At 59.9% G+C, this 21,298-nt stretch overlaps 1 protein-coding gene across 1 annotated transcript in view; it reads right to left on the bottom strand.

The window, feature by feature from the left end:
• Positions 1-21,298, bottom strand: part of HMCN2 (hemicentin 2) — a 140,917-nt gene that overhangs the window by 80,991 nt on the left and 38,628 nt on the right. Inside the window, exons 16-22 of the mRNA XM_012754522.3 lie at positions 16,140-16,328; positions 15,382-15,477; positions 14,953-15,080; positions 12,115-12,259; positions 8,880-8,992; positions 8,620-8,779; positions 7,285-7,450 (exon numbers count right to left, since the gene is read on the bottom strand). Of these exons, the coding sequence (XP_012609976.3) occupies positions 7,285-7,450; positions 8,620-8,779; positions 8,880-8,992; positions 12,115-12,259; positions 14,953-15,080; positions 15,382-15,477; positions 16,140-16,328 (997 nt within the window). The remainder of the gene's footprint in view (positions 1-7,284; positions 7,451-8,619; positions 8,780-8,879; positions 8,993-12,114; positions 12,260-14,952; positions 15,081-15,381; positions 15,478-16,139; positions 16,329-21,298) is intronic.

The following is a 21,298-nucleotide window of genomic DNA, read 5'->3' as shown; positions in this document are numbered from 1 at the left end:
CCCCCAGTCTCCATCAGCCGGGCAGCCCTGAGCAGGTGGCTCAGTCTTTAAAGTGTGGAAGAAATGAGGGACAGCGGGACACAGATGTGCACTGTCTGGCGACGGGTAAACGTGCCCGGCTGGGCTCCCCGCCCCCACACAGCTTGGCTTTTCTGGTCTATGGCTTTTTTAAAAAGTTAGGTAATGTCGACTGTCAACATCCACCAAACAAGGGCCGAACCAGTTTGAGGCTCAGTCACACGCGGGGCTGGGACCGCTTCCTGCCCGACTTCACTGCGACACCCGGGCCAGCGAACAGGGACAACCTGGGTCAGTGAAGGAGGCCTGGCTGGGAACGGGTTCTGGGTGCGAGGTCGACTGTGCTATGCCACAGTGGCCGCAGGCAAGGCAGCCCACACCTCTGAACCCCAGTCTCTTCGTGTCTGAAAAGGCAGCTCCGGGCTCCGTGGTCTCAGAGGCTGTCTTCCAGGTCCCCTGAGAACTTTAGGGCCCACAGAGCCCCTCCGTCCCCTCCCCGACAAGCCCTTAACAGGATAGGAAGTGGGAGCTTCTGGGGGAAAAAGAAAAACAAGAACATTTCTAAAAGCAGACAGATTCCCGACAATACAAGTAGGCTTCGTCTTTCTTATGACGAGCCCCCAGGTCACTCCCTAGAAAGAGTTTGCAGCCTGCTCTATCACAAAGGACAGAGGGAGACCCATTTCACAGATGGGCAAGCCGAGGCCTGCAGAGGCCAAAGGACCCAGTGCCTGCCCGGCGGAGACTGTGTCTGCTCTAAATGCCAAACCGACCACATCACTGCCCTGTTCTCCACCCAGCCGTGGCTGCCCACTGCTCCCTGGACAAAACCCACGCACAGCATCGTGGCCTGCCGGACCCCCAGCCCCACCTCCAGCTCCACACCTGCATCCCTGCAGGTGTGACCCCACGGAAGAGCAGCCCCTCCACTGCACGTGCTGTCTTCCCACCTGGGACACACCTCCCCTTCCGGTTCACCTAATAACACCTGTTCCTCTTTCAATACCCAGACGTCACTTCCTCCAAGAAGGCTGCCTGGATGCCCCAGGCTGGCAGATGTGGCCCAGGGGCACCCACGGCAGCGTGCCCATCCCACCCTCACCACGCTGGCTTGTCACCACCTGTCCGTGACTCCGTCCGTCTCACCCACACAGGTGGCCCCAGGACCTGGCCCAGACCTGGCGCAGGGCGACCTTTTCTCACGACCCTGCCCAAGCTCCATGAGGCTCAGGGAGGAGGAAAGGCCCTGGGCCCGCCGCCTGCTCCTCTCACGCCCTCCCCACATTCCACAGGCTCAGCGGGGAGGCGGGGAGAGAGGGGAGGAAGAAGCAGGACATGAGTCTCTCCAAGGAACAGGCTGCTGCCGAGCGTGTGGCGTAATTAGCGGGAGCGACTTCACCGCGTGTGCAGCCAGATGGCTCCCGCGGCGCCCAGATGAGAGCGGGAGGCTGGAGAGGAATTTCCTGTTTATGACAGCCACCTGGCCCGAGCCCTGGCCCCCGCCGTGGGCAGCGAGGAGCACACAGATGTCAGAGCGGAGGGGACCTGCGAGCGCCCACCCAAGGCTGGGCCTCGGCAGAGGCTGCCCAGAGGGGCCAAAGCCTCGCAGTGGAAAGCGCTCCAGGAAACGCAGTCCGGCCTGCGCCTGGCTGCGGCCTCCCCAGCACACCACGACCGCCATGCCCTGCGGCCTGGAGCCTTCCCCACGGTTTACCACACCTGTTACTACCTGCCACTGTCCCGTGGCTCTGCGAGGGGAGGGGCTGGGCCGCCCAGGCCCCCGGCAAGTCCCCAGCCCTTAGCACAAGTCCTGGCCCATAGTAGGTGCTCAATATACATCCGATGCCAAATCCCAGCTGCCCCCTGTCCACACACATCCACTCCCTTCCCACCGTCACTCACACTGGCCCCTGCTCCCCTCCTGCCCTCCCCAGACCCCTTCAGGGAAGCCTGGCTCCAGCTCTCCCGTGAAGCCTTCCCCTGCCCGCGCCACATCCAGCCCGGTCCGGCTAACTGCTCATTCATTCTTTCACCATTTACTCATTCAACAAAGAGATGCCGGGGTCAAGGTGGGCTAGAGGCTGCTGCGGTGGAGGAGACGCACCTGTCAGGCTGCTCAGAGTGGGGGTTGCCCACGTGCACCCGTCCCTCCCGCCACCACCCTAGTTGCTGGGCTGCCCCCTCTGTTTAAAAGCATCAGCAAATAGGGTCGGTGGCTGTTGAATGAACGGCACCCCCAACCCCACCCCCACCCCCAGAGTCGCCCAGCCCAGGGGAGGGCCGGTCCTCCCCGACGCAGCACGCAACAGACGCCCGTGTCTGCCGGGGCCGGGCAGGGGGCGGGGGTCTGAGCCTGGGGCCTGGAGGCGCCGGCCCCACACACGGCCACCCCGACTCGCATCCCCTTCCCGTGGCCCCACCTGCACCGCAGACCCTTGTCCGGAAGGCACAGGTGGAAAAGGCAAGCTGGAGAGATTCAGGAAGAGGCGCCTGGCGTGGACCAAAGGGCCAAGGGCAGCATACGGGAGGGAGAGGGAGAGCGAGCAGGCGCCGTCCCTACGAGCCCTGCACGCCGGCTGCTAACAGGCACGGCGCCCTGACAACAGCTGCCAGCCCCCGGGCGCTCCCTGTGCGCCCTGCGCGGCAAAGCACCTCGCAAGCACGTTCCCACTGGAGACTCCGACAGCCAGACCGCGGGGCAGGGGTCTCACTGCCAGCACCCCCTTCCACAGAGGAGGACACGGAGCCTCCGCGGATGTGGTCCTGGTCCCCACGGCCACCCAGCGGGTCGGGACACGGGACACTGAGACTGGACACTCCCACTTTGCCACTGTCTGCTCACTGCTGCGGCGAGCTAAACGCTCGGCTCTGAAAGCTGGTTAACTGAAATGTTCTCCGGAAAGAGCCCCTGGCCACAGGCTGACAAGACCCGACTTCAGAGCCACCAGGCCAGGAACCGTCGTGAGCTTGGAGGAGCCGCAAGGCCAAGGCCCCACGCGGGGTCGGGCACGCCACTGGCTCACGGCGAGCGGGCGGTTCTTCTCCCGGGTCACCAGATCCCGGCTGCCGGCCTCACCTTTTGCCTCGGGCTACGCGGGCCAGCGTCCCCCTCCAGGGGAGGGGTGGGTGGGCCGCCTGACCCGCAGCATCCTTGGAAAGGGGCAGAGAAGGGGCAGAGAAGGGAGGTGGGAGTAGGAAAATCAGAAAACCTGGATGACGAGACAGAAGCAGCTCCATCTCGCGCTGCCCCCGCCCCCATTTGGGATTTGGGATTTGGCCCTGAGTGGGACCTGGCCGGCTGCCTCCGGGAGCCGGAGCTGGAGCCAGGAGCACTCACAGCCGTCTCAGCTCCTCGTCAGAATCCCAAACAAACACTGTTGCCTGGAGACACGGCCTCGCCCCAGCATCCCGGGCTGAATCGCCGCCATGCTCGCATGCCCAGCCCTGTCATTGCTCAGGTGGGAAGACCCAGGCACAGAGAGGGCGAGGGTCCCACTCAGGCCCACTGAGCGGGCGGGGTGGAGCTGGGATGGGCCCCGAGGTCGTCGGCCGCCTGACCTCACACACGGCCGCAGCCCGGGCCTGCTGTCTCCGAGGCTCCGGCACAGTCCTGGGCACATGGCGTTACTCAATCAATACCGCTGACTTCAATTTTGAATTCGCAATTCGGGTGTGCTTTTCAAAAACATCAGTCCCACAGAACAAGGAGTGCCTGACGACCGTTCCCACCCTCGGGCTTCGCCGTTGGCTTCAGGACTGTTCCCCGAGGAGCTGCCCCGGGGGATAGAGAGGAGCGTCCTGCGAAGATGATCTGACAGCCCATTTATCACCACCGAAAATTGGCAACGCACACGTGCCCCAAACAGAGAGCAGCTTAGCAACCATGAGAGCCGAGCGCCCTGGAATGTTATTTTGCCCTTTAAAATAAAAAGCAAGTGACGTGGGGCCAGGACGAATCAAGAAATTGGGTAAATGAAAAAAAGAAGTCAGTGATGAGGGCAGAAAATAAGATGCGCGAGGTCTGACTCTGCACGGTGTCTACACGGACGTGAGCAAATCCGAGGGCCTGGAACACAGGGCGGGGCTCAGAGCTTCGTGGCTCCTCAAGCTCCTAGTATGTTTTCTTTGTTAGGGCTTTCTGATTCTGGAGGTCGAACATACCCGGGTTCAGAATATTCCCCAGACCCTTCAGAGACACCCCCTGACCTCGGCCCAGACGCCTGGTGTGTCTGCGTGTGCGTGTCTGTGTGCACGTCTGTGCATGCTTGTGTCTGTGTGCATGTGTATACACGTCTACGTGCAGGTCTGTATGTTTCTGTGTGCATGTCAACATCCGTATCTGTGTGTATATGTATCTGTGTGCATGTCTGTGTGTACATGTGTCTGTGTGCACGTCTGTGTGCAGGTCTATGTGTATACATGTCTGTATGCATATGTATATGTGTGTGTGCATATCTGTGTGCATGTGCATCTGTGTCTGTGTGCATGTCTGTGTGTACATGTCTGTGTGTACATGTCTCTGTGTGTCTATGTGTATGTATATATGCGTCTGTGTGCGTGTCTGCGTGTACATGTCTGTGTGAGTGTCTGTGTGTACATGTGTGTGTATGTCTATGTGTATGTATATATGCGTCTGTGTGCGTGTCTATGTGCGTGTATATATGTGTCTGTGAGCCTGTGTGTGTGTCAGGGCCCGGCCCTGGGAGCCGCATGCTCGGGACGGCAGCCCCCACTGCTGTGTTCCTGTGTGCTCAGTGGAGTGGCACGGTGCTGCTCCAGGGTGGCTGGCGGGAGGGGACCCGGGCCAAGCAGGCGGAGGGGCGTCCGAGGCGGGGCACATCCCAGCCCTCACTGCGCCACAGGATCTCCGGGAGCAGGCTTAGTCCTTCCCCAAAGACAGGATGGGCGGCCGCAGGGCTGTGTCCTTGAGGCAGCCTGGAGAGGTGGATGAGGAGGGCAGGAGGGGTGAGGGGGGCGAGCTGGATCCTGGAGGCGGATGGACGTCTGCAACTTGGCCACTCACGGAGATAGCTCTCCAAGTCCCCAGGCTTCCACCATGGCGGCCTTGAGGCCCAGCCCTGGGGCTCCCTTGGAGAAGGAAGAGGAGGACAGAGGGGAGGGGAGAGGAGGGGAGGGGAGGGGAGGGGAGGGGAGGGGAGGGGAGGGGAGGGGAGGGGAGGGGAGAAGGCCGGGAGGAGGGGGGCAGACAGACAGCCAGTCCTGGTGTGTGTTTTCCATGGGGCTTTTTGAATCTCCGTTTTCTGGCCGAGTGACCGTGGACTGAAAAGGAGCCACGTGTGTCAGAGGGGGACGGGGCTTCGCTCTGGGCAGGAACAGTGCCAGTCTGCGCAGGGAGCCCCAGAGCCTGACAATGACGTCTACAGTACAACCGAAATGAGGTCACTCACAGTCGCCAGAAACACTCCACTGGCGAGTGGACAAACGAAATGTGCTCCGTCCATGGCGTGGAATACTATTCAGCCGTGAAAAGGAACGCGGTGCCGGTCGGTGCTGCAACGCGGTGACACAAAGGCCACGTGTGATTCCCTTTGTATAAAATGTCGAGAGTAGAGAAATCCAAAGAGGCGGACAGCGCCTCAGGGGTTGCCAGGGGCCGGGGAAGCTGGGGCGGGCCGGGGCAGGCAGGGGCAGGCATGAATGGGGGTGCTGCCGGCGGATGTGATCTTCGGGCGAGGTGATGAAAATGTTCTCAAATTGTGGTGACAGTTGCCCAACACAACTGTACACTTCATACAAACAAATGATACGGTATGTGAATTATGTCTCAATAAAGCTTTCAAACTAAAACGTGGGTGAGAATTAAATGAGATAAGAGATGTGGCAAGATGAGGACAGTTTTCTAAAAGCTGGAACGAGGTCTTAGCGTGTGAACAGCAGCGGCAGGACAGTGACAGCAAAGGAGTGGCCTCGCAGCACCCGCCACACTCCAAGCTCTGCGCGTCCATCCCGGCACCGCAAGGCAGGGTTTACATCCATCCACGTTATAGACAGGGGGCACCCCAGGAGGAGCCCGGGGTCAAGAGACTAAGGAGGGACCGGCAAATCCACACTCGGTCCAAGGAACTCCAGGCCCGAGCACTTCACCCCACCCCAGCTCCCAGACATACTCGCTCCCTCATCCAGATGACCTCGCACAGACTCACATCCCAGGGGGCCGCACTGCAAGCCAGCAAGAAGTGAAGAGGGCAAGGGAGAGGGAATGGGAACAAAACCCTGCGATTGCAAAAGCGGCTCTTGCAAGTAAATTTACGGCTCCCAGTTGATCTATTAACGGGTGAACAAATGGGAACGTGGCTCCCCGATTCAGCAACAAGCCATAAATAAACAAGCATCCTGCCTGCCGCTGGCCACCGCCCAGCCGGGGAGCTAGGACAGGCTTTCTCGGGGATTTGCAGGCTCCCCCGGCCCACCACACCCTGCCCCATGACATGGAGCGGCAGTGATGCTAGCAGGGTATGGGGGGTCCTACGACACCGCCACAGCCAGGTCCCCCTGGTCCGGCCGCCTTTAGGGGTGCACGGCTGCAAAGTCTGGCTGGGCTCAGCAAACAGATGTTCTGAGATGCAGCGACGCGTGTGTGGGTGTCGAGGGGGGGTGTTACGGAGCAGGCTGCTCTGTCTGGAACATCTCAAAGACCTTGCCAGGGCTGATGTCACCAGCCTGAGCCACAGCCCCCTCCCCAACACAGTCAAGGGCCCTGCTGTCGGCCGGAACCAGCGTCCCCACACCCCCGCATGGGGCGGGCACAGCCTGGCTTTGACGGACACCCGAGCAGGCCTCCTCCCTGCCGACCACTCCCAGGACCCCGACGTGGAGCCCCTGAGTCAGAAAGCCCGGCCACCAGACACCTGGCCCTCAGAGTAGGCGTGGTGGTGGCATGTTGTCATGGTCGGACTTGGTTCCAGCCCTGGCCTTGCTCTTTTCTAGCCGGGTGACCGTGAGCAGCTCACCCACCCGGCCGAGCCTCAGCGTCTGGAGTTTGGTTCAGATAACAAGGTGCGGGTTAAACGAGAGCCTGCACGCAGCGCCCGGCGGTCAGTGCACGAGGTGCCCCGTGCGTGTCATTTCAGAGGGAGCGTCACACCCTGGGCTCCCGTGCACCCTCCACAGGGCCCCTCAGGGCGTCTGGGGCCCCACGGACAACAGCTCTGTGTGCAGAAGCCGATGGGCCTCCCGGGAGCGTCCACAGGGTCCCACACACCTGCTGGGTCACTGGCCACCTTGAGGCCACGGGATTGGAGTTACCTGCTGGTGACAGGTGGCACAGGGCGGGAGTCCTTCATCCAGGTGACCAGCGGGGCTGGGGAGCCCTGGGCCTCGCAGTCCAGGGTCACCTCTTCACCAGCTGTCACCGTGACTCTCAGAGGCGCATCTGCATCATGCGACCCGTTCACGTGGATCCTGGGCTTGGCTGTGGGGTGCAAGCAGGTGGTGAGCAGGGAGGTGCCACGGATGGCTCCCCCAGAGGCGGTACAGCAGCCTTGACCCTCGGAGGCCCAGCAGGCTCGGGAACTCGTGTCCGAGGGTTGCCGCTCAGTCCTCCCCTTCTGCGTCTCCACCACCACCTCCTTCTAGAAGCCCATCTTGCTCTGACGACCTGGCCCCAGGGACCTTCCAGCAGGTTCTGAGCTCCTCCTCTTCTCACCCCATCTCCCCATTTGATCCCATGATGTCAACCACCAGGTGACACACAGACGAGCCCTCTGGCCCTCTGAAGCCCCGTCCTGGACTTGTGACACTCTGTACCTGTCACCTCTCTCTCATGTCAGGCTGAAGACCCCTTGCATTGTACCCCTCCTCCGTTCCCCCATTCCTAGCCCAGCACTCGCACGTGGAAGGCTCCCGGCCCACGTCTGAGCAGCCAAATGGAACATGCCGGCCAGGTGCGACATCTAAACCCACCTGGCCCTCCCGTCCCCACCCATCGTCCTTAGTCCAGAAAGGAAATGCTCCCACTTTAAAAAATTTTTTCAACATAACAGCATTGGCTACGAGAGTCTGAGACAGAAAAGGCCTGGCCTGTGCATCTGCTCACTCACCGGGACGTCGCCTACTGAGCGCCCGGCCTCGGGGAGCGCAGGGGACAGCGGCACAGGAGGCAGGGCCCGCCCCGTCCTCACAGTGCCCAGGGCCCGCAGGAACACTGGGACCCACAAGCTCAATGTGTAATTATCTAGCCACAGTGTGGTGGGTGCTACGCAGGGGCCATTCCAGAGCTTACAGGTGACTGGAGCCCGCCTGGGCCAGCAGGGAACGCTGGGATCTGACGGATGGGAAAAGTCGGCTGGGCCGAGAGGCAGGGCAAGAGCATTCCAGACAGAAGGAACCACGCGTGCAAGGACCCTGAGGCAGGGTGGACCATTCAAGAAAAGGAGAGGAGAGTAGAGGGCGTGGGGCAGAGAGAGGCAGGTGAGGGGGCTGCCAAGGCAGGCAGACCCCACGCAGGGCCTTGCGTCTTTCAGGCCTTGTTAACGTGCCGGCAGCTTCTCCCCATGGGGTTCCAAAGCGCTGAGTTGGAACCACTCTCTGCCTCCACGCCCGCTGAGACCCTCTCCCAGGACGGGGCCCGCCACCACTCACTGTTGACGGACAGCCGCATCTCCTGGCTGGAGAAGCCCACGGCGTTGGTGGCGGTGCAGACGTAGGCCCCTGCGTCCTGGGCAGATGGCTGGGCGATGAGCAGGGTGCCGTCCTTGCTCACGTTGAAGGGGGGACCCCGGGAGTTCAGGGCGTTGGTGTCCTGGGGCAGAGGCGCAGGTGACACCATCTGAGCCCGAGCCCTCCCCAGGAGCCACTGGGCCCGCCTCTCGGTTACCCCCAAGGCAGCGGGCGCTGCCTACCTTGGTCCAGGTGACGGTGGGGGCGGGAACTCCCGAGGCGACGCAGGGGAGGGAGGCCGGGACCCCTTCGTTGGTGACGTGGTGGGTGGCAGTGGGATGGATTCTAGGCGGCACTTTTACAAATAAACCAACCTCATGAGCCGACATTCACAGCGCAGCGCCCGCGGTAGCCAATGCCCACACACGAGGAAGTGCCACGAAACGTGGGCTACACACAGTGGAGTGTCATTCAGCCTGAGAACGGGATGAGAGTGACTCCGACTGGGTGACATTCTGGAGAAGATGAAACTACGCAGACGGTGAAAAGATCAGTGGCCGTCAGGAGTCAGGGGAGGGAGGTTAGGAACAGACGGGCACAGAGGACGTTCAAGGCGGTGACACTGCTCTGCGTGGTCCCACAACGGTGGACACGTGTCATCACACACTTGTCCAAACCCACAGAACGCACAACACCGAGCGTGAGCCCTGCTGTGCGCTGGGGACTCCGGAGAGAGAGAACGGCGTGTCCATGTAGGTTCACTGACTGTGACAAAGGGACCGCTCTGGCGGGGGATGTTGACATGACAGTCGGGAAGCTGTGGGGTGGGGACAGGAGGTATATGGGAAATCTCTGTACCTTCTGCTCAATTTCGCTATAAACTTAAACTGTTCTTAAAAATCCAGTGTATTTAAAAAAGGAATACAATACTGACACATGAGACAACATGGATGAACCTTGAAAACATGCTAAGCACATAAGCCAGACACAGGAGGACAAGCATCGTGTGAAGACATTGCATGAGGCAGCTGGAATAGGCAAGTCCGTGGAGGCAGACGGTAGACGGTGTTCCCAGGGCGGGGGAGGGGGAGGGGAGGAAGGGGAGGGAGTGTTCATTGGGTTTCAGTTCGCGATGATGAAGAAGTTCTAGAGATGGATGGTGCAGTGGGTACACAACCACGTGAATGCGCTTGAAGCCACTGGGCTGCACACTTAAAACGACTTAAATGATAATTTTATGTTCTGCATATTTGACAGTCAAAAAAATTTCAACAGAATAAAAATGGTGCAATACGCACAGCCACCGCTGCCCACCAGGCAGCCTGTGCTTGGGGCCAGCTGTGCTGACTCTTTGCTCTGGGACTTTGGAAAAATTGCTTAATCTTACGGTACCCACACTCCCTGATCAGCGAAAAGGCTAATTTAACCCCAAATCCCTGCTCATCCCTTTGGGGATGGAAAGATGAGAAATGGCAGAAAATCGCGTTTGCAGAACACAGTGAACTGAAAAGCAGGTGTCATATCCATTCTGAGCACATCTAGATTTGCAAGTGTGAAAATGGTGTCTCCAAGGGGCTGGCAGGCAGGGGAAGGGGGGGCACCAGGCGTGGAAACGCTGTCAGGGAGGGAAAGCCAGAAGCCAAGGGCTCTGACCTACCACTCTCAGGGAAGGAAATGCCCTTCCAGATTCCCCGGGTGGCCAGAGCTGGCAGGTTGATGGCATTTGCCAAATGGAAGTGCCCTGAGCCAGGAGAGACTCAGCAGATTCACGCCGGCAGAGGCTGCCGGGCACGGCGGGAAGCCAGGGCTGGAAACGGACTGGAACCTCACAGAGGCCTGGCCCGGGACAAGCTTTCCTCGCCGTGATGATCGGAATGAACAAGCAGACGGGACTCCCGGGTTCTTGCCCAACCCCTTCTGAACTTAGGTTTTCCTCTATAAAAGAGGGAAGGATGTGTTCTCCCACTCATCCCTTGGGGGTTTTGTGAAACCAGTTTTAAAAAGAAGACATTAAGCCAGGCGCGGTGGCTCACGCCTGTAATCCTAGCACTCTTGGAGGCTGAGGCGGGCGGATTGCTCGAGGTCAGGAGTTCGAAACCAGCCTGAGCAAGACCCCGTCTCTACTATAAAGAGAAAGAAATTAATTGGCCAACTAATATATATATAAAATTAGCCGGGCATGGTGGCACATGCCTGTAGTCCCAGCTACTCGGGAGGCTGAGGCAGAAGGATTGCTTGAGCCCAGGAGTTTGAGGTTGCTGTGAGCTAGGCTGACGCCATGGCACTCACTCTAGCCTGGGCAACAAGCGAGACTCTGTCTCAAAAAAAAAAAAAAAAAAAAAGAAGACATTAACATACTTGAGAAATCACAAAATATAACCAAACTTGCTTTTAAACTCCTCAACTTACATTAAAAACGACGGTGGTTCCTGGTCAGGGGAGGGGAGGGACCCAGCACCGTGGGTAGGAGGGCAATTGGCCAAAACACACTAAAAGCTCTAAAAATGTGCCCTCTCCACAACTAATCCACACGCATGAGTTTATGCTAAGAAAAGCATCGGTCTTGCTCCTGGAGTGGTTCATCCATCCCTACGGTGTTCACGCCCATGAGAAACCCGAGGCCACTTAGATGACCGGGGGTCAGACTGGAGTGAAACCACCATAAACTCTGAATATTTATGGACAGAAAACAGTCATGACATGTTGTCAAGGAAACGCATAGGCGGCAAGACAATGAGAGCATGTCAGCCAGTTTGGTTTCAAAACATTTATAAAGACTAGATAGGCTGTAATCCTAGCACTCTGGGAGGCCGAGGCAGGCGGATTGCTCGAGGTCAGGAGTTTGAAACCAGCCTGAGCAAAAGTGAGACACCGTCTCTACTATAAATAGAAAGAAATTAACTGGCCAACAAATATATGTGGAAAAAATTAGCCGGGCATGGTGGCGCATGCCTGTAGTCCCAGCTACTCGGGAGGCTGAGGCAGAAGGATTGCTTGAGCCCAGGAGTGTGAGGTTGCTGTGAGCTAGGCTGACGCCACGGCACTCACTCTAGCCTGGGCAACAAAGCGAGACTCTGTCTCAAAAAAAAAAAAAAAGAGAGAGAATAGATAGGCAAACAGGTGGTGGAGAATTTATATACAGTTTATATAAAAAAACACATAAAAATTTGTTACATGTTATGCATAAAGAAATATCTTCTCTCTCTAGTGCGTATGTATATGCTACACGTATGTATAGGTGCATACATATTATACTAGGTACAGAGTGTATATGCATAAAATATGAAAACATACACACTGAAATGTAAAATCTGCTTGTTCTTAGCTCGTTGTACTATAGGAGTATTTTTTTTTAACATGTCAAATCCCTAATTTCCCAACAGTGACTATGTATTATTTGTGCAGTTTTTTTAAACCAAGGAGCTCAAGACCAAGGTTCCCCTGCCCGGCACCCTCCAACCCTGGGCCCGGACTCACCCTGGACAACCAGCTCCACGTCCCGCTGCTGAGAGCCAGCTGCATTGGTGACCACACAGCTGTACCTGCCCGCGTCCTCCTGCTGCGCCCGGTCAAGGTGGAGGCTGCCGTCCGCCCGGACGGAGTGCCGGCTGCCTGGCGGGAGCTGGCAGGGGTGAAAAGGCACCAGCTCGGACCTCGGGCCCCAGGCAGGGGCAGCTAAGAGAGAACCCTCTGGAAACTGTGCGGCCCACTTGGCGGCAGGAGCAGGCTGGGCTGAGAACTAGGGCTCAGAGAAGGCCGAGGAGCTCTGAGGTTCGTCCTCCCACTACACGCAGACCTACGGGCTAGGTAGGCCCCAGCCCTGCACGCCCCGGCCCCACCGCCCCCTTAGCTGAGTGGACCATGGCGAGACGCCTGCCCCTAGCAGGCCAGGGAGTCTCCCCCAGGGCTGCAGAGTTGGGGCAGAGCCTTCAGCGGGCAAGAACTGGGCTCCAAAGCTGCGGCAAGGGCAGCCCTTCCTCGTGGGGCCACAGAGGAGGGAGAAGCAGAGAAAGGCTCCCGTGGCTCCCCAGGTCTGATCCATCAGGACCAGTGTGGTGGGGCATGCTGGTCACGCCTGGGGTGACCTCTGTAAAGACGTCACCAGCCCAGCCTTGGTGAGGGGCCCAAGAAACCTCCCCAGCGGTCCCTGTCCCAGGAGCCCCCCTGCCCACCTGCCCTCAGGTTCCAAGAGATGCCCCCCAGGTCTCGGGTCTTTCAGGCTGGCAAGGTTGAGCAGGACGGATGCCACCCCTGTCCCCACTGAGCTCACGGAAGCTCGACACCTCTGGCCACTCCCCTGCCAGCACTGAGGAGGTGAGTCCACTCCTCCCCACGTGCCCGGCAGAGTCCACTCAAGGCCCCGTCTCCCAGGGAGCCCCTCCCACCCGCCCCACACGCCCAGCTCCGTCCCGTCACACACGCTGCGCAGCGAGCCACAGACATGACAGCCAGCTTCTGCAGAGCCTGCACGCCCGGGGCGGGGCCCTGTCCTCGCTGCACGTCACATCCTGCTGCTGCATGCAGCTGGCACCCACTCGGGGCTCAATAGGCATGTGTTGAATGAATGAATGAATGAATGAATGAACGAATGAATGAATGAATGAACGAACGAACGTCTAACCAGAGCTCACCGTGCTAGGGCTGTTTGGAGTAGAGAGTTAAGCCGCAATCTTAGTCTGGAGAAGTTCACAGTTAACACAGGAAAATTTTACATTCGACTTACACCTTGGTTCTCAAACTTGGCTACCCAGGGAGTTTTAAAAACTAACCATGTATTTGAAAATAAAGGGTTTAAAAAACAACCATTTTGTCTGTATCCCCTGAGGCTCTGATGTAAGGGGTTATGGTTAGGGACTGAGCACCAGGTGCTCCCTGAGGTGATTCCAAAAACTCTCCTAGGTGATTCCAAAGTGTGTCTGAATTTGAGAACCACAAAGCGTGCACGCAGACCCTCCTCGAGCCGCGGAGGTCAGTGGGCCTTTGGAGGAGGCAGCACCTAACCTGGGGCTTAGAGATGGTCTGCAAACTTTTTCTGCAAAGGGCCAGAGACTGAATATTTCAGACCACGTGATCTTTGTTTCCCCCACTGTTCGACTCTGCAGCTGTAGCGTAAAAACAGCCATAGACAAATCGTAAATGGGTTGAGTGTGGCCATGTTCCAATAAAACTTTATTTAAAAAGCAGGCCATGGGTGGGTCATGGCCCACAGGCTGTAGTTTGCAGAGTCCTGTTCTAGAAGGTTGTAAAGCTTGGGCTATCTCGTCAGGCCGGCCCGGGGTCAAGCCCAGCTTGGCCACTTACTAGTTACATGATCTTGAACATGTGACTTAACCTCTCTAAGCCTCAGTTTTCATCTCTGTAAAATGGGGGGAGTGAAAGGCCCTTCCTTCCAGGTCAGGTGGGAGGAATGCAGGAGGTAAGAACCTATGGCCAGGGCTGGTGCAGACCTAGCACGCTCACTACCGTTATTAGGGGACAGGAACGAGAGAGGCAGGCCAGAATGGCAGGGAAAGGCATCTTGGTGGCAGGAACAGCCGGGCTGAACCTCAGATGTGGTGGAGTGGGGCTCCCTGGGGAGCTGCGAGCTGTCTGGGCAGGCAGGAGTCGGGGAAGCAGTTACAGCAGGAACCGTGCCTGGTGCAGGCCAAGGCAAGACTCCAGCGGCAGTGGGTGGCCTGGACAGGAGCACAGGTCCAGGCGGTTCCGCTAGCCTGGTCAGGGACAGCGAGGACGGCAGAAACGGAGAGCACAGCCCTGCTGCTGCCGCCTGCCTAAGGTGCTCGTCTGCGAGAGCCTTTGATTAATACGGGGTGAGGGCACCCCCTTGTAGCCTCAAGGGCACGGGGCTCCTGGCATGTCTGAGGGCAGGGCAGAAGACTTGAGGAAAAGGAAGAGGTGGAGAAAGAGCCAATAGCAGAGGGCAAGTCGAAAAGGAAAAAAGTCAAACAGATGTGAACTGACAAAGCAACCGCGGCGTGTCCAGCAACACGCTAGGTACCCGGGGCACCGGTCGCATCTCTGCCCTGGAACCGTCGGAACAGGGTGACGGGCGCGTGGAGCCTGGGCCCCCACCGAGTCCTGCTCCCCAGCCCTTGGCGCTCACACCAGGGGCCCAGCAGCCAGGACTGACGTTTGTTCAGAGGGCAGCAGATGCTGTCAGCACGTTATCAGAGAGGGCTCCAGAACGAGGCGGGAGAGAGGGAGGAAGGAAGGGACAACCCGAAACAGGGAATGGCAGAGCAGAGACCCAGGCGTGCTGTGGCAGCCACTCCCCAGCACCCCCGCCCGCTGCACCCCGAGGAGCCCAGCACTCACAGGCTGGCCTGCCTTGAGCCAGCGCCTCTCTGGGAGGGGCCTCCCAGCCAGCACAACGCAGGGCAGGGACACTGGCTGCCCCTGCACGACCCGGACGGCGGGGGCACCGCTGGCGATCCGTGGGGGGGCTGTGGGGGGAGGAGACAGTGTCAGCCACCACCGGTCCCCTGCGGTGGCCGTCGGAGGGCCCCGGCACCCCACCCGGCCCCACAGGACCCGGGAAGCGTCAGGACCGGGGCTCTGAAGGGTTGAAGTGCCCGGGACACTGCCCAGGGGGCCGGGATACTGACGCACCTCCTGGAGAGCCCGGGCGTGGACACGTGTGTCCCAAAGGATGTGGTGGCCCTGAGGGCCCCCCTGAGGGCGCTCAGTGCCCAGCCACACCCCAGGGAGCGCCCGCCTCCCCGGCCCTCAGATCCGCCAGCATACCGTGTCCCGTGACGACGAGCCGGGCCTCGGCCTGGACCTTCCCGAAGACGTTGCGAGCTTCGCAGACGTACGGGGCCTGGTCTTCAGGGGCCACGCCTGCGGGCAGGAAGCAGCCGCTCTGACCGCCGGGGCCCGCCAGGCCGCGGCTCCCGGGGGACACAGCCTCGCTCGGCCTGGCCCTGCAGAGGCCCCGGCGGGACGGCTGGGGAGGTGGAGGGGAGCGGGGAGGGCCTTGGAAGGGTGAGGCAGCCCCGGCTTGCTCCTGTCCAGTGGGGACACTCAGTCGATACCTGTCCCTGGCAGTGAGACTGGGAGGGCCCATGAGATGATGCAAATAAAGTCACAGTCGTCATGGAACAGCATTAGATAGCAATGGCAGCAGCAGTAGCAACAGCAGCAGTGACAGTAGTCGCAGTAGCTGTGCGATAGCGGTGGCAGCAACAGTGAGTGACAGTTATGAGACACTAACGGCTCACGCTGTGCAACAGCCGGCACGTGTGCACACCGTGTGCAAATCGCCCGCAGAGCAAGCCTGTGGTGTGGTCTGGTGCTGGACCCGGGTGGTGGGTTCAATGGTTACAATTACGAGCAGGTTCAGAGCAGCGACATGACTTGGCCAGAGTTGCCCCATGGCCAGTGCTGGGGTCAGGGTCCTGCTCCGGGCCCCCAGCCTGGGGTGGAGGGTGCTAGGAGCCACCCTGCCTGCCTGTCCACCCTGCCCCTTGGTGGTGGCCTGGGCTCCCCTCTGACCCGCTTACTTTCAAAGAACAGCACTCCTGAGTCGGGCTGCCCTGCCCTGCTGCCCCGCTCACGCCCCAGCGGCTGGCCATCTCCGCGGCGCCAGGTGACCATCGGGGGTGGGCGGCCTGTGGCCCGGCAGGCCAGGAGGGCGCTCATCCCCAACTCCACAGTGACATCCCGGGGCAGCTCCGTCAGCTGGGGTGCATCTGTGGAGAGGTGACCTGTCAGCCATGTCCGGTGGCTAGACCCACTCAGCCCTAGGGACAGCCTCCCCTCCACTCCCCTCCCCTCCCACTGCAGGGAGCTTCCCCTCTTCCAGCCTCGCCTTGTGAACCCAGGGCCGACACCTGTCCAGGGCTCCAAGGCCAACCTGAGCTTAGCAGGGTGCACCCCTGGAGGGCTCTCGGGAGGAGGCAGAGAGAGCGGACTCCAGCGTGATGGTGGCCGCCAACGTGCCTCACACCCTGCATGGGGTCTCAGGAGCCTGGCTGTATCCCAGCTGTGCAGAGAACACCCCCTCCCACTGTGACAGCCCTGAATCCTGTCTCTGAGAGGCTCTGGGCACCCTCTGGTTGCTGAGTCCGATCGTGACGGGGGCTCATGCAGGGGCTGGGGTGGCCCCTCTCCCTCTCGGCCACCCCCGGCCCTCCTCCTGGGCCATGGGGGCTTCCTCTTGGTGGTGGTCTGGACTCCCCTCTGACCCACTTAGCCCCTGGCCCAGGCCAGGCCTTCCTCTGCACCCCAGGGAGGGCCGCTGGACTCTGGTAACCACTGCCCCGACCCATCTGCGTCCACCCACAGGGCCAGCCTCGTGGGGACTCATACGTCTTCTTCACTCTCTTCCCTTCGTCTCTCCCTGGGGGCTGAACTTTTTGCAATAAGCATATAAAGCCACTACTAAGTGAAAACCTGCATGTTATAAATAACACGACCTTACACTTCATGTTCCAAATCCGGACACCTGGGAGTAAAAAGGGGTAGTGTTAGCAATTACACGGGGACCACGGGCCTAAACTGGTGTTATAAGCTACTCAAATCACACACAGAGGGTGGCAACTTCTCCGATTCTTTCTCCACACACCCCAAACCCCAGGCCCTCCCCGAGCAGGCGCTGCGAACGGTTTGCACAGCTTCCTCGCCTTCCTGCGAGCATCTCTTACTTTAATAGTGGGGGCGGGGCGGGAATCAAGTCATTTCCCAAAACAGAAACTCAAGACCTTCTGTCCCCAGGCAGGCCAGCATCAGGTCCAACCCCAGACAGGCCCTCCCTGCAGCCTCTGGTCACTGTCCTCAGGTCCCTGTCCCCAGACCCATCGGCAGGGTGGGGCCGGCCTTTTTTTTAACCCTTTGGGTCTGGCGCCATGGCAAAGCCTCCACGTCTTTGTTCTTTCCATCTCTCTCCAGAAATCTCCTTTATTCGTCCAAATCATGACATCAAATTTCCCTCCTGGCCTCAGGGGTTAGGGACGTTCCAGGGCGATATAAACACGACTTGGAAAACAAACACAAGGAGGAAGACGGCCTTGGAGCCAGCCACAGATGCCGCCCTTTCTCACTGGGGCCGCGCAGAACCCCAGAGAGCCTTTGCTTACAGAGCCCTGGACCCGGGGGACGGCTCTGCTGTCCCCACCGCCCGGGCAAGGCACCCTGACAGCCTGCCCTGCCCAGCTGGCCCCTCAAGGCTGCAGGGCCCAGCCTGAGACCCCAGCCCGCTCCCCCAGGCTGCTTCTCGGCCTGTCCCTCTGACTCCGAGCAGCCCCACTGCTCCTGACTCCGGTGTGTGAAGCCTGCTCTCGGCCCCGCTCCCCTCCCCGTCCCGAACTGCCCACCTGAGACGGGACGGCTCACTTACAATAATGAGAGCTTGGTAAGCTTAAGGGCTGGCATGTGGCATCCCTACCAAGTGACACGCACGGTGACAAGTGCTTTTAGGACTGTGATCTCACTACTTGTCTCGATAAACTCATGAAGTGGATAGTATCACAATCCCCATTTCACAGAGGAGAACATCGAGAGTCAGAGAGATTAAGGAACCTGCCAAGGTCGCAGCCAAAATCAAGGGCAGAGCTAGGATCAGAGCCCAGGTCTGACGGATGCTAAGCTCTGGACCACCCCACCCCTGTGTCCCCCTAGGTGCTTGGGGACAACCTGGCAGCTGCCCCAGCCAGAGCCCACCCACCTCTTCCATCTTCATGCAGGGGTGAATCCCAAAGCCACCAAATCCTTCCTAACCTGGAGCCCCCAAACAAGGTGGGGCCCAGAGCTCTCACATGCCAAGGCTGAAAGTCCTGTGGTCAGCCCCTCATTGCACACATGGGAGACGGAGGGAGAGGCTGCCCCCCCCCCCAGCCCAGGGCTGTTCCCGGGGCCTCGTCTCCAGGCTCCCAGCCCCCTCCCCACACAGACTCCCCGGAGACCCTCTGCAGTGGCCCAGGCAGGGATGGTGAGCTGGCCCCGTGGCCATCTGAGCACCCGGGAATGACCCTTTCTGCCTCAACCAGGAGGAAGAAGGGAGTCTCAGGCCCCAAGACTGTGCAGATGGACAAAGAGGACCCCGGTGAGGGGACAGCCGCCACACCTGTCCCCCGAGGACTCGAAAGAATCTTCTCCCCACTGGGAGGTCCTGCCATTCGGCCAGGGCCACTAGGTGACTTTCCTCTGCACTAATACTAAATACTAAAAGTTATGTTTGACAGCTGCACTGGCACAAAGGCATATAGAATCCAGGGTGGATTCATCTTTATTCATTATTAGTCACTTTTTTCCTTCTGATTTTGAAAGAAATTAAAATGAGAACATTGTCCTGGACCCCTCAAATATCAGGGGCCTCCCACAGGTGCGGGCTGCGCCTGCTGGGAAAGAGGCCCAGCGTCAGCCGCTCCACCGTGGAGCCGGGCGTCCCTCCTGCCCCCGGGCTGGCCGGGGGTCCTCAGCGCCCACGAAGCACCCCCACCCCTTGCTGCCCGGCTCAGCCACCCAGCAACCAGGAGCTTCCAGGTGGAGAGGAGAAGCAGGGACCGGAACGAGAGGACAGAAAGAGGACAGACACCGCTGTAGAGAGAAACTGAGTGGCGCACAGAAAGTAGCTCGGGGCCCTGCACTCAGGAGGGGCCACCTGTGCAGAGCCGGCCACTTGTCCCATTATGGGCCACTGCACCTCATCCTGCCCTTGTCAGCCCCCCGCCTGGGCAGGGGAGGCGGGGTGTGGGCGGGCGCCTGAGCGTGCAGATCACTCACTCCACACACGCCCGAGTGAAGCACATCGCTCCCAAGAGCCCCGTGAGTGGCCCCACTTCACCGTGAGGAAGGTGAGGCTCAGAGCGGCAGGTAACTCAGCCAAAGGACCTGCACGTGGACCTCGTGGAGATGCAAAAGGGCCTCGTGGCCAGTCCCCCAACACAGGCACTTGCTCAGTGGGGCAGAGGCTGCTGCCTTCCTGTGCCCCAGCTGCCACCAGGAAGCCATTTCCTGCTCCAGAGCAGCAAATAAGCACAATGCTCGCCCGTTCCCGGCCTCTGCCAGCCTGGCCAGGAAGGCTGGGGCACGGCTGCCACTCGGATGGGCAGGAAATTCCATCTCCCAGCGCCGCTGCCAGGCGGCTCACCCCAGACCCACGGGTGCTGGGCCATTCTCCATCCCGTCCCTGACCTGAAGGCCAGAGGCCACCAGTGGCCCAGGAACTCTGCCTCTGGAGTGCCAGCCACCTCCTCCCTCTCACGCGGGGAAACGGCTCCGAGGCCACCGCAGACGGGCAAAGGAACAGGACTGGGCGGGCCCAACAGCCCGGACCCCAAAGAAATAAGGCTGTGCCGAAAAGCAACTGGATGTGGACAAAGGATGACAATGCCATCGCCATGCCAGGGGCACCCCTCTGCTCACCCGGCACCCTGGCTAAGAACAGGGACCGTAGCTTTCTTGGAGCCCTCGTGCCGCGGGCCTTTCTTATCTCTCACTCACACACCAGCCCGGGGACATTTTGCCAACCAGGAGCCCGAGGCCCCGAGAGAGGAAGCGGTGTCTAAGCTCACCTGGCTGGAAGCGTCAGGCTCAGGGCCGGGGCCGAAGGTGCAGACCCTCGGCTCAGATGGCTCGGCCACTCGCCTGCTGTGGGGCCTTGGGCAAGCACTTAACCTCTCTGAGCCTCGTTTTTGCCATCTGTAAAGGGGATAGTGACAGCCCCCACCTCCCAGGGTCATTGTGAGGATTCCATGAATTAGCACGCGAAGCCGCTTAGAGCCGGCCTTAGCCAGTGAATGCCACAGAAGTGTGAGTCCCTGTCTTTCTTGTCACAATCAGCCTCTGCCTCGGCTTCCCCACTACCTCCACCCATGTTCAGCTGCACGGTGGGGGAGTCTGAGCACACTGTCGCCCTCACTGACACCTCTCACGCCCCCCAGGACGAGCCCAAACGCCTCACAGTGCCCAGGCCCGGAGTGACCCGTAACAGGCAGCAGCTGTCTCCACCGCCCCTGCCCCCCACATCTCACTCCCTGCGCTTCTCTGGCTGTGGGGAGATTTGCACATGCCGTTCCCTTTGCCTGGAACACTGTTCCCGGCTCTTCCCCTGATGGATTGCTTCTGGTTTCAGGTTGGAAATCACCTCCTCCAAGAAGCCCTCCCACCCCCAGTGCTGGAGCAGCCTCTTCTCTGGGCACCCACAGCCCCTGAGGACGCTGCCCCCAAACGCTTCGTGCCCTGGGCACGCCAACTGCCTGTCTTCCGTCCTCTCTCCTGACCCCACAGCAACGTGAAGCAGATGCCATGTCTCACCTGCCATCGTGTCCCCAGCACAAAGTCTGGCACACGGGTACCTGGTGACCTTGTGTTGGAGGAATGAATGATGCAACAAGCAAACGAATGAAGGCCAAGGGCACCCCAACCTGGGAGCATCCTGGCCCTGAAACAGCACTACTCCCCCCAGGCCAGACGAGGCCTGCTCCTGCCCGAGCCCTGCCAGGAGCTCCTTGGCCACCCCACCCAGCCCTGGAGGAGCCTGCCCCATTCAGCCCAGACAAGCACATTCCCAATTCTCCGCGCTTCCCCAGGACTCCCAGCACCTGTCTGTCCCGCCACGGCCGCAGCAAACACTCAGAGTCTGATCCGTCCCGGCTCGGGTGCCAGGGAGCTGTGCCCACGGCTTCCGAGCAAGTCCCAGCGCCTGGAACCCAGGCCTGGA

The sequence above is a fragment of the Microcebus murinus genome, chromosome 12, assembly GCF_040939455.1.
Source record: "Microcebus murinus isolate Inina chromosome 12, M.murinus_Inina_mat1.0, whole genome shotgun sequence".
NCBI classification, from domain to species: domain Eukaryota; kingdom Metazoa; phylum Chordata; class Mammalia; order Primates; family Cheirogaleidae; genus Microcebus; species Microcebus murinus.
Note: the sequence above shows the minus strand (reverse complement) of the source record. Positions and strands in the feature narration are given on the sequence as shown.